Here is an 11,876-nt window from a genome sequence, read left to right as displayed (position 1 = left end):
CTGAATCATGCTGCAACTTGAACAGATAATTTCTTCCTCTTTCAGCTGGTTAGAGAGCAGTCCCGTTAATGATGGAACAAAGATAGCCAGAGGCTGATGATTTAAACAAACTCACTGCTTGCTGCAAACCGCATTTATCTCTGCCTGTTGCAAACTGACAGAGGTTGTTCTCCTTACTGGTATAGTGGGTTAGGTGTAACTGGACAAACCAGGCTTGTTCCAATGCTTGCTTCCTCGTGTGATAAGATCTATCTCAATAGACCTATTGAACCTAAAGAGCTAACTGCAATAAACATATTCTTGATAAATAATACTTTTCAGCTGAGTTATTCCATTCTGTGTGGGAATGTTCACACACATTTATTAGGGTGGAGACATTGGGCTTTAATAGTAACACCTTGCTTTAATCTGCATTAATATTCTAGTGAAGATGAGTGTGAAGGAACTCTGTTGCCTTAAATATCTTCTTGAAGGGTGAACATAGTTAAAGATAACTGTCCTCCAAAGGACTGAAGAAACCAGGAAAGTTTGGGAGCCATTATAGGGATCCAGCTGCACGATGGAAGCATGCCATCGTGCTCTGGCTGGCTCAGAGAGCAGGAGGAGCAGGGTCCTGTGACATCATCTGTGGACGCTGACAGTCTGGGGTTGTTCTGGATGCTGCTACAGATCCAATGCCTCTTGGATGATCCTGGAGGCCTGTCTTTGAGCTCCAGTCTGTGCAGCTCTAAGCCCCATTTCCAACAGCTTTTCTGTCCTCCAGCCCTGCCTGTGGAGCATGAGTCATGGGGGAACATAGAGCAGGATCTGCCAAGAGGTGCATCATGGGTTGCTGCTGCAGGGCCTCTGCAGAGCCATCCTTGACCAGCGCAGAAATATTAGTGTGAAGCTCTTTACACTGTTCTGCATCTTTGTTCTTGTCAAGAGGCTGGGAGTGGAATTTGCTGTAACTGAGGCTAATGGGAACAGGAGCTGAGTCCTTCGTGGGAGTAGACCCTACACTGGTCCATTGCCCACAAACAAAACGATGGAGGAATGTACTTATGTCCAGGCAAGTGTTGCTCCTATTTGCCGTGAAAGCTCGGTTAGCTCTTACAGAACAGTTCTCTGCCTAATTCCCACTTGACATGTGACCCAACATGATCCCAGGGTCAGTGTCCACTGCCTGCTGCGGCCTCCCCTCCACTGGTGAAGATCTTTATGCCCTGATCCCGTATTCTCCATGGGAAGCAGTAGAAGACTGAGAATGAACCCTTCATGCCACCTTTGGGATACAGCGGCAATCGTGGCAATGACTGATACTCACTGCCTGCACACTCCTTCTGGGAAGCCAGCAAGGTTCCTCTAGACTTGTCCTCACACTGACGGTCTCCAGCCTGCGTGTTTGCATTGCCACCTCACTCCTGAAAACCCCTGAGGAGCAGTTCCCTGCCAGCGTGCGCAGAGGGGCTGGGTTAGGTAGATGTGGAGTGACACGCGGACAGAAGTCACCTTTAAGGGAATGGTGCTGCATCTGCCCTGGGTTTGCCCAGCACAGGACAGTAGTGCCAGGCATTCATAGCTGTGACAGGGACAAACAGCAGGACCATGGCCAGTGTTAGGAGAAATAACTGGTCCCTAAGGAGCTCCTGGGCTTGAAAAGCGCTTGTTTGCTCCAGCAAGATGCATTCTTTAAAAAACCTTAATTTTAACTGGTGTAATTTCCTCACTGGCAGTAGCAAAAAGGCACCAGTAGTAATAAACCCTCAGTGCTATTTTTCAAGTGTCTTTTTTAACAAGGGTTAATCAGCAGTAAAATTAACAGGCCCCTGGAGGGAGCTACCAGCAGTCCATGCTGACTCACAGGTTGAAATTTATTGCAGCAAGGAACTCGTTTGCATTTCCTCCGGCATGCAGAAGGGAACACTAACAGAAGATGTTTGTAGGGAAAAGGGGTGGAGAGCAGGGAGGAACGCAGGCCAGTGGAGTTGGTTTGGTTATAAAGACCTAGGGAGGAAAGAGAGGCAGCATTTCAGCCCGCATCTGGGTCTTCAGCGGACTCTGCGATGGCAGACAGAAAAGCTGAGTCACTGCATTCCACCATCGGGCTCTTGGGCATTTCCGCAGGTAGGGATCAAGTCCTCTTGGCACGGGAAGATGGGGTTGGGACTAGCTCTCACGGACCACCCTCTTTTCAAAGGGGGCTCATGAGCCTGTTTATTCTCAGTCTTCTCTGCCTAGGTAAAGCTTTTAGATCCAGAGATCCCTGTGACTGTTTCAGCAGCCAACAAAATATTTGTCTTGGCTTTAAAGTGCTGGCCTGAACTTTTGCACTGGATCCATCCTGGGTGGGAAGCAAATCAAAACTTTTTGGTAGTCATTTTCATAAATGATCTTATTTGGATGCACTTTCCTCTCTTTTCCTTTTCTAGCCATTTCCCCTGCAGCTCCGTTTTCTGTGTTCACTCCCTTTCATTTGCTCCTTCTTTGCATTTCATCCTTTGAGTGCTGCCCCTTTTTGGTTTTAGGCTCGTTTTCTGTAGGCACAAGGCTTATGTGATCATCCGTAGTGTATGCGTGCCTCTGCCTTTTGGGTAGCTGGAAACGGAGAGCTGATTTTTACCTTTATCTAACAACAAGGGAGCACTTTCAAACATGATTAAGTTCCAGTTTCTTAAAACTAGGCACACCGAAAGAGGTGATATCTTGGACAAAAACCAAGTTACAACACCCACCCCCCCTCAGCTCCTTAGATTTCATTAATTGCATGTCCTGTACTGTTATTTTTTCTCTGTTCCCTGCTCTTGCCACTCTGGTTCACTCCTGGTTTTTTTGGGCAAAGTTTACAAGCCCTTTCTTTTTTTCCACCTCGCTTGTCCCACGCAGGATCACTCTTACTGGCGGTGCATTTCTACAGTCTGCCCAGAGCAGCCCCTCTGATCCCCAGCACAGCTCTAGGAGTCCTGCTGTTGGTGCCGTCGTCCCTCTTGGTGTATGCAGGTGAGACTCAGGGGCTGGTCAGCTTCAGGGCCTCCCCCTGCCATGGCTTTGCATCTGTTTGCTTCACTTTGCCAACGCATTTATACAAACCGTGGCAGCCTTGCCAGGCAACTGATTCATTCTCCTGGGGGAGTATGTCAGCACAGCAGTTTTTTCCTATATAGGCAATCAAAGAAATCAATGTTCGTTTTGAACAAATGCTTTGCCAGGATCTCTGGGAGTTTTAACAGGCGGAATACATGATTTCCCAGGCTTTCTGAGAGTACTTAGGGCATCCATGGATTGAAATGTCATGTTGATGTGTAAATGCCAGAGATCTACTTATCTGAGAGAAAAAATCGCTGGTGATAACAAAGTCCATGCTTTTTAGAATGAATGACGAGTTATTTCTTCTTTTTCACTCAGAGTGAGGAGGGCATGAAAATCCAGGATTTGATGCTGGTATTTTTTTCCCTACAAAGCAGACAGCTTGGGAGCGACACTACATATTTTAACCCATAAAACATAGGTCCACCTCTTCTCACAGTCAGCGGTGGCACAAAGTGTTAGCAGAAACCGCTTAGAAGGAGCTGTATTGGTGGGACCATATGGAATGGACCACTGGGCAGGTAATGTTTCACAGCTGGTGGGAATCAACAGCCTGCTACCAAAGGCAGGGATGTCTGTGCTCCCGTATCCCAAGAGGTGCATACTTGTGTGATTACGGTCCGCTCTGTCTTTGGGGCTCATTCAGCAGAGCTCTTGCTTCCCTTCCCAACTGGAGTCTGGCTCACAAGGCTGTGTCAGATTGAGGAAGAAATGAAGCACAGGTCCATTACAAAGCTCCAGCCTGGATGGTAGCTTTCAGATCTATCCGTACTGATCAATATCCTCACATCGCGAGGTGAGAAAGCATAGCAATAAAAATATGGTACTTTGTGATGTTGTTTGGGGGTAGTAAGTGGGTTCCATCCAACATGAAGTATTTCAAATCAAGGTCTTTGTCATCTGAGGGATCAGGATACCGAACAGGATAGTTCTTGAGAAGGAATGGGTTTTGCAGTTCCTGTGCTTCTGTCTTCTGAGAAGACCCAACTATTTATGGGGATCCAGCAGGTTGTATGACACTTGTGGTTCAAACATTGAACCTGACGCCTCACAGCAGGAACAAAACAAACCACCAGGCAACCCAAAAGAATGAGGTGTCAGGACTTAATTTGCATTAACATATTATGGTCTTGTTATTGAGTCTTGTAGGTGTCGTGAGGAAGGTAAAGCAATGGCTTGCTGAACCTCGACTTCATTAGGGCAAACTGCATGCCAGGCGTGGTACCGTGTTTAGTTGAAGGAACTCAACTTCGAGTACTTGAAGTACTTTGAGCTCACCTCCGGCACTCTGATGAACACAAAGTGTGGTGCTGATGGAGTCTTTGTGGTCATGTCTACACAGTGTAACGGGTCACAGTGCAGACCTACCCAAACTAGTGACAGCTCCGTCAGCATCATGCAGAACCTGTGCAGCTCCTTGCCAGCACAGTGATCACACTTTCAACACACCATGTGCCTACAGCCCAGCTGCCTGTCCTAACTATCACTTTCCATAACCTACTGTCTCGAAATCACAGTTCTGTCTCCGTTGTCATTTGTTTCACAGGAATTCGGAGAAGCCTAAGAAATGCCTCCCTGTTTTTGTCTCTCTGCTTGACCATCTCAGTGTTCTGGTGTGGCTATGGAGTGGTCTTCATCCTGGGAGGGCAAGGACTTTTGAATGACACTGGTGATTTCCGCAATGCCTTGGTGCCTGGCCTGGTCACATTTACTTTAGCATTACTCATAATTGCAGTGGTGGGCTTCCTTTGCAGAGAGGTCATTCTAGCTATGGTTGCTTCTGCTGTCTCGCTTGCCAGTGCTCATGAAGTTGCCACGCATTACAGTACAGCTTTCGGTTCCTCTGCTGTGGCGTGCAATTATATGATTGTCTGCTTGGTTGGTGGTTATTTTGCTCTGGGAAGAATTCTCTATTTCCTAACCAAAGAGAAAATTGCCCTCCCTGGCACAGATCTGACCAAGAAGAAGACTCATAAACAGATCCAGTCCACCAGTGGCAGCATGAATCATTTTGTAGTCACCGGTCTGATCCTGAACATGCTGTCTGCCAGTGTCTTTGGCTGTAGGCTGCTGGGCGTCACTGGCAAACTATTTATCGGTCAAGTGCCCTGGCTGTGGGCAGCTGGGGTCTACCAGATTGGCGTCTGCATTTTGTCATACCGTGCCATGGATGTACTAATGGCTACATTCTTTGGTTTCACTTCCATCCTGAAATTCGCTGAGGGCTATTGCCTTCTGTATCCAATCTGGCAAGCAGAGGAGCCATCTTTCTCTACTCCATTCCTGGTGGTTTTCTCAATTCTTTTTGCTGTCTTGGCTCTGTTTCTCACTCTTAAGAGCCCAGTGGATGGCTTGTATTTGCTGTTTTATGTGGCCTACTGCATTGCATTAGCTTGCTGTCCCAAGGGATTTTTTGAAGGTGGACCCCAAGGCGTGGATGTGGCCATCTTTGTGGTCTCAGCCTTGATGACTCTAATTCACCTGTACAACGTGAAAGCAAGTGCCAGGATCCCAACAGGGAAGGGTGCTGTGAAGGCCCTGCTTGCTCGCAGCAGTTTTCTGAAGCTTCGTGAAGGGGCAGACCTTCACACTCCCTACCTAGGCTATTCCAAGTACGCAGACGCAGAAGTACTTGGCTATGCATGCAGTGTCCTCGCTTCTTTTGCTATAACAATGACAGGGGACCCCCAGGCTCCGCTTGCTACTGTTGTAATTCCATGGGTAGTGGTAGCTGGTGGGATCCTTAAGCTTCTAGGTGGCTCAGTGGCCTTTTCCCGGGGTAAAACCCTGGAGAGCAGTGCCTTCATTCTCTATGCTGTCATGTGGATCATCTGGGGCTTGACAAGATATGGTGGCCTCTATGGCACTACCAGAAGCTTCCACACAGCAATAGGCATCATTGCATTCATGCCCTTCAATGGCTTCATTGTCTTCTGCACACTCTTCTTAAATATCGCCTGGTTCTTTTACTCCCTCGCTTTCTTGCTCATCGCTGTCAGCTTCTTGCTGGATGCCATCCATGCTCTTCCAGCTGGCTATGACATTGCTGCCACTCTCATCTTTGGTCTGGTCAGCTTTTACTGCTTCCTCTCCACCCTTTTCAACAGTGTCTTTGAGGGTTCCTGCTTACCAATGGGTAGGCCCATTGTGCAGCTTAGTGGTATGGGGGGAGGAATGACCAAGTGCCTTCACCTGCCTGCCAGGAAAGCTTCCTCAGTCAAGAGAATTGCAGGTAAGGGAAATACATAGGGCATAATGTGGGGGTGGAGGGTAAATTCTGGGAGGTTTTGTAGCAGAACACTATTATAAGGACATTTTTCCAATCCACTTGTGGAAACCATGATAATCTGATGACATTCTGATGAAGTGGGCCAAGTTATAGGAGTAATTAGAAGCTAAATATAGTACGGGGAAAATAAGACCAATTCCTTGCTAGGAGCTGGGTTTAGCAGTGAATTTGCTGCTGTCTCTCCTGCATCATATCCCTTTCTGCTCATCCAGTCTGAGATACATGAATCCTCCAGGCTAGGGCTGCCACTGAAAGCTTTGTACAGAGAAAGCAGGGCAGATGCATGGTGCTTGCTCTCTCCACAGGGCTGAATGACTTCTGGTCCTGATGAACGTGGTCCAGAACTTCCCTAAATGCCAATTATCCTCTTGGATGAATGCTAGAAAATACACTGTCAGAGGAAATGCTTTGTTAGTTGGGAAAAGGAGATGAGAGCACCAAATTGGCTGTTTCGTCTGTGACAGCTCTTCTGTGAATTACAGCCCCTTCCTTCTAGTCACTCAAGGGGTTCTGCCCTGTTCACATGCCAACAGATATCCTGAAGAATGGAGGGACTTGCGGCATCCCCACAGATACTGTGTATGTGCTCGTGGCAGCCTGTAATAGGCCTGATGCTGTGGAGAAAGCTCACCAGTAAGTATTTTTCTTGCTTCTTCTAGCCTTCACGGGAACAGCAAGGTGATGAGCCTGGGGGAGAAGATCCAAATGAGGAAAGGAGACAGTTGATCTGGAATTGTCTTCTAGGATATTGAAGGCTCCTGGCAGGTGATGGAGCCAGGTAGCTTGGATATCATAAGGAAACCCAAAGAAGTGGCAAATGAGGCAGGGGATTATTGTACATGTTTGCAGGTACATGTTGTCACAACCGAAACCCCTCTTGTGTTTAGCAAATGCCTGTAGCCGTACTTTTGTAAGCAGCCGGGACCCCCCATATTGGTGGGGTTTCCTCAGAACTTGGGCAATTGGGACTTCTACTCATCACTGTGAGAGAAGCTATAAAATTTTGATTTGGAGTAGACATTCCTCGTTGGGAATAGTCATTAAGGTCCCTTCATATCAAGTCAGCTGTTGAACAGTCCTACTTTTACTACAGACTGGTGACCTGGGGCAGAGCCTACACACCTTGTCTTAACTTTAGGCCTCACCAACACAGTTTCCTTTTTAGACTGAGAATAAATCCCCATCTTTTACTTTTTCTCATTTTTCTTGTCTCCTTTCCAGCTCCAAGCGCCAGGCTCAGGATCGGCCCATGTCACTCTGGATTTCTAGCCTAAAGCAGCTGGAGCCTGCAAAGCATTTGTTCACCCCCCTCCTCTGGGACTTCATGGAGGCTGCCTGGCCATCTCCTATTAGCTTGGTCGTTCCCAGAGGTGAGGAAATGTTGTTACTTCCAAGCTCTCTGGAGAGCTTTGGCTTTGAAACTCCAACTTGAAGTCATGCATCCCTGCCACGCCATGTGCTGCATGGCAGTATTTCTGGTAAGATGACAGGGGACCAGAAGTGCTGTGACTCTTCCTTGTGCAGGTGAATGGGTGGGCTTCCTGGGAATGAAGGACTCAGCTAAATACGTCGGCACCCCTCAGAGCATTGCCATCCGCATCCCTGACTGCACTGTCACCACACACCTCATCGACTTGGTGAGTGGCCAGAGTATGCTCATCCTGGCAGCACGAGTGACCAGACCTTGCCATTCCACTGCGTTCTACGGAGCAGGCTTGGTGTCTTGGTCACCAACACCCAGGTCTGCTGGAGGGGAGAGGGACAGTGAGAGGCTGGAGCACTCTTGTCAGCCCGGTTGGCATGTCACCTCTCCTCTCTTTTTTCTTTTCTCAGTGAAGAATCCTAGCATGTCCAGGTGAGTTTGGGGAGTGAAAAGTGCTAAAACGAGTAACTGTGGCAAGAAAAACATCATTAAGAAGGGGTGGGGTACGTAGGCAGCTGGTAGCTGATAAAAGGAATAACCACCAGGTCAGAAAGACAGAAAAGACGTAATTAACAGCCACTTTGTCTGATTTCCTACATAGAACACGTTTGTTGCAAGTGTGGTTTTATCTGAAGCCAGAATAACTTCAGAAGGTCCAGAATGTGGTCAGAGGAACAGTGATACCCTGCATGTTCTGCTCACTTCTAAGACAAACATTTTAGGTCTTTGGCAATTGCTATTGCTGGAAAACAAAATATTCTTTCCTGATCAACATCAGTAAACCCCAGTTCAGCAGGGTGTTAGTCACTCATACAGAGATTTGGTGGGACTGTAGTTGCCTACAAAGTAGGTGTCTCTACCTGGGTGAGTCACACTGAGTTCTCACTAGAGTCACTGAGCCTCACGAGTGAACTTCAGAGTTCAAGTCGTCTGTTTTATACAGCAAAACGTGCTCAGAGCTTTTATTCCTATTTTTCTGTCACCAGGTTGGCCCCATTGTGGTCACGTCAGCTAACCCAACAGGAGAGGCAGACACAACGCACCACAACCAAGTGTATGCCAAGCTGGGAGATAAGGTAACTGGGGCTCTGTGTCTTTTCATTCTGGCTGGTCCCAAAAGACATGGGGATGGAAGAACGCAACCATTTTGTTTTCACTAGGGAAATCAATAGATGACATGAAGAATCTGGGAAAGCATCTCATGAAAAAAGTCTCATGGACACTCCTCATGTTGGTGTCAAACAACAATGTAAAATATAGAACTTGGTGGGAATCCAAAATACTTCTATTTTATATGGTATAGTTATGGCTTGGCAACATGAGCTGGTTGATCTTCCAACACAGAATTATATGAGAACCAAAAAAAATGCTTCTTTGCTTACAGGCAATAAAACCACTGATGCCTGAAAGCGCCAGGGCTCCAGCTGGCGTTGAGCTGTCAGAACACAGGGGATTCCCACCTAAAGCTGAAGCTCCTCTATAACTGGTGCCTAAGCTACAAAATATTCCTGGCTTTTAGAATGTTAATAAGTTCTGGAAGTAGAATGGTCATGGCCATTCAAATAGCTGTCTTTCATTTCACTGCTAAATCCTGAGAGTAGTACACTTCGTATATTTATGGCAGCCTTTGTGAAGGCAGTTTTAAACAGAAGGTGGTACAAATCTTCCAACTCTAACTCCTCAAAAATCTGGTTTTCGACACATTTATTTTGTATTTGGGCCTTCTTCAAAGCTCCTCAGCTTATGTAAACTTGTCTTTGCTGTACTGCTGACCCACACCCCATAGAGCTCTCTCTCTCTTTGCTTTTATTAAGTTCATTCATTCCAAATTCAGCCCTTAGTGTCAACAGAGTGGGGCAGGAAGGAGAAGAGTTGCCCTTGATAATACCTGCTGTTGAGAGGGGGAAACTGCCCTCTCTTTTCGCAAGTGCCTGGGAAGGACTTGTTGTGAGCATCTGTGCTCTTCAGGTGGACGCAATACTTTGTGATGGGCCTTCTCCAGAGAACATTGCCTCCACCGTTGTGGACTGCACCAAAATCGACAGTGGAAACATAGGATTCTTCAGAGTCGGCATCATCCCCAAGTCTCAGGTAAAATTAATGGTGATTTTATTTCTGCTCCTGTTCTCCATCTCCATTAAGTGGGTTTCAGACTAGGGGTTTCCTAGTTCTGTAAGGAGGTGAAGAAATCTGTGGTAGCATGAGGATTTATTGTAGAGTGGTGTGAAAGAGCAGAAAAACAAAGCTCCATGTGTCTCCAACAAAGCCCGTGTCCTGATCCTGCCGCCGGACCACCACTGCACCTCTTTGTGCTAAGCATGTTGCTGGAAAGAGCTCTGAGATCCAAGGTCGTGGACCTCCGTGGGGCAGGCTCTCCATTTACAGCTGTCCCACCGACCTCTGAGCAGACAGAAATGCTTGGTGTAATGCCAAGGCTGAGCCCAGACACGCAGCACAAAAGAGGATAGGCCGTTATTTCAATAGCTGAAATATAATAGATAATAATAATAGAATAAACTAGTGCTTTCCCTTAATTACTAACCCACTCACCGCAGTGTTTACTAATTCCAGGTGCTGCAGATACTGGAGCAGGTGCAGAAGAAGCACACATTGGTTCCTAACAGTGGCACTAGCACCACAAAAGGCCAGGAGGAACGTCTCCATCGTAGCCACGCTGTGCACAACGGGGTGGGCACGGCTGCCTCGGGAGAGGCAGCGCCGGTGCAATCCCCCAGCAACAGCTGCAAGAATCACACGCGCCTCTGACTCCCATGCAGGTCAAGCAGTTACGTGCTTGCTAGGAAATTGTTTGCTGGACAATGACATGTAGGTCAAATTGGGGAATGGGAGAGGTTTCCCAGCTGCAGGGGTGGTTTATTCATCTTAGTATAGATACTGCTAAAATATCCCAGTGCAGAGCTGACTTACAAACCACAGTCACCCAGGAGTAAAATTTTCACTTACGGAAACTGCCGGCTTTCACTGAAGACCAGATATGACCAAAGAAGGTGTTGTATCAGTGATGGGCTGGGCCCGGAGTAACAGAGCTTTTTTCCTTTCACTGGGAGTTCATACCTTCAGTTTGGGGCACAGAGTCACGTCAAGTGTTTCGTATTTACATGTTGGGGGAGAACACTGCATGAAACTTGGAGTAGGAGTGGGAAAAGGGAACAAGTATTCAGGTACCGTGCTAGTGAATACAGTGGACTTTCTAAAATAGGTGAGGCAAAGCACGGCCTTGGGAGCTGGGGCTATCTTCTGGTACGTCTTCTCAAAATGGAGCTGACAGAACCCAACACTCAAAAGAAATGCTGTTTTCCGAGATGCCATTTTCTGTATTTCACAGCCAGTGTGAGGGTGGAATTACCATTTTGATGACTCCAGTGGTATCTCCTAAGAAGTGCTGGAGCAGTGTGGAAGACCCTCCCTTCCTGTGCTATCTCACGCAGAGCGCGAATTTCAGGAGAATCCCCCACACTGCGTTTGAGGATGCTAGAAGCTGGTCTCTTGCCTTACAGCTTAACCTGACACATCTCATGGTGCTTTTCCTCCAGAGTGCAGATTTAGCGCAGTGGTAGCCGCTGACTGGGAGGAGGTGAAATGAAACTTCAAATCAACATGAGGAGTCTTCCTCAGCAAAGACTGCATGGCTGTGCAGTTAGTAGCTGGTTTAGCCTCTGAAAACTGTTGATCTTATTCTTACCTGACTCAGGTGCAAGGTGCTGATTGAACTACAGCTGAAACCAATGAGCTGATTCATTGATCTCACCTGAAGTTCTGCTGGAACTTGAGCATAAACGCTGTGCAGTCAGAGGAGCTCAACCTCTATGAACTACGGCAAAACCACGTCTTTTCAGCTTGTACTTACAGAGCTGGCTCTCTTCCTGCCGAGAAAGAAAATGCCGCGTAATTGAGTTTGTTAAATGATTTTACTGATCTACTTACTGTATCTCTTTGGAGTTTATTAAAACTGGTTTTTAGAAAGCAATAAAATATTTTCAATGAACAGTCATACGTCACACAGAACTGTGCTATCGCCTGCGACAAGTCCCTGGAAAGAATCCTGTGGGTCAAGGGGTTGTGGATTTCAGCATGCTG

General features: G+C 47.1%; 1 protein-coding gene across 1 annotated transcript; it reads left to right on the top strand.

Moving 5' to 3' along the window:
- The first annotated feature begins 1,918 nt into the window (after window positions 1-1,918).
- On the top strand, window positions 1,919-11,705 carry LOC104333417 (uncharacterized). The gene is made up of 9 exons (XM_009938918.2): window positions 1,919-2,106; window positions 2,866-2,979; window positions 4,613-6,298; window positions 6,889-6,988; window positions 7,577-7,725; window positions 7,880-7,992; window positions 8,765-8,854; window positions 9,747-9,869; window positions 10,350-11,705. Exons 1-9 carry the CDS (start codon window positions 2,046-2,048, stop codon window positions 10,542-10,544), a joined length of 2,631 nt encoding a protein of 876 aa, XP_009937220.2. The 5' UTR covers window positions 1,919-2,045; the 3' UTR covers window positions 10,545-11,705.
- The last annotated feature ends 171 nt before the right edge of the window (window positions 11,706-11,876 follow it).

The sequence above is a fragment of the Opisthocomus hoazin genome, chromosome 14 (genome assembly GCF_030867145.1).
Source record: "Opisthocomus hoazin isolate bOpiHoa1 chromosome 14, bOpiHoa1.hap1, whole genome shotgun sequence".
Lineage (NCBI taxonomy): Eukaryota > Metazoa > Chordata > Aves > Opisthocomiformes > Opisthocomidae > Opisthocomus > Opisthocomus hoazin.
The sequence above is the reverse complement of the archived record's forward strand: the minus strand, read 5'-3'. Positions and strand labels throughout refer to the sequence as shown.

Bases quoted from the DNA above. Each gene is read 5' to 3' on its own strand.
- LOC104333417 (XM_009938918.2), top strand. From the start codon at position 2,046: ATGGCAGACAGAAAAGCTGAGTCACTGCATTCCACCATCGGGCTCTTG. The intron at 6,989-7,576 runs GTAAGTATTTTT...TCTCCTTTCCAG, and splicing joins GCTGTGGAGAAAGCTCACCA to CTCCAAGCGCCAGGCTCAGG. The intron at 7,993-8,764 runs GTGAGTGGCCAG...TTCTGTCACCAG, and splicing joins CCACACACCTCATCGACTTG to GTTGGCCCCATTGTGGTCAC.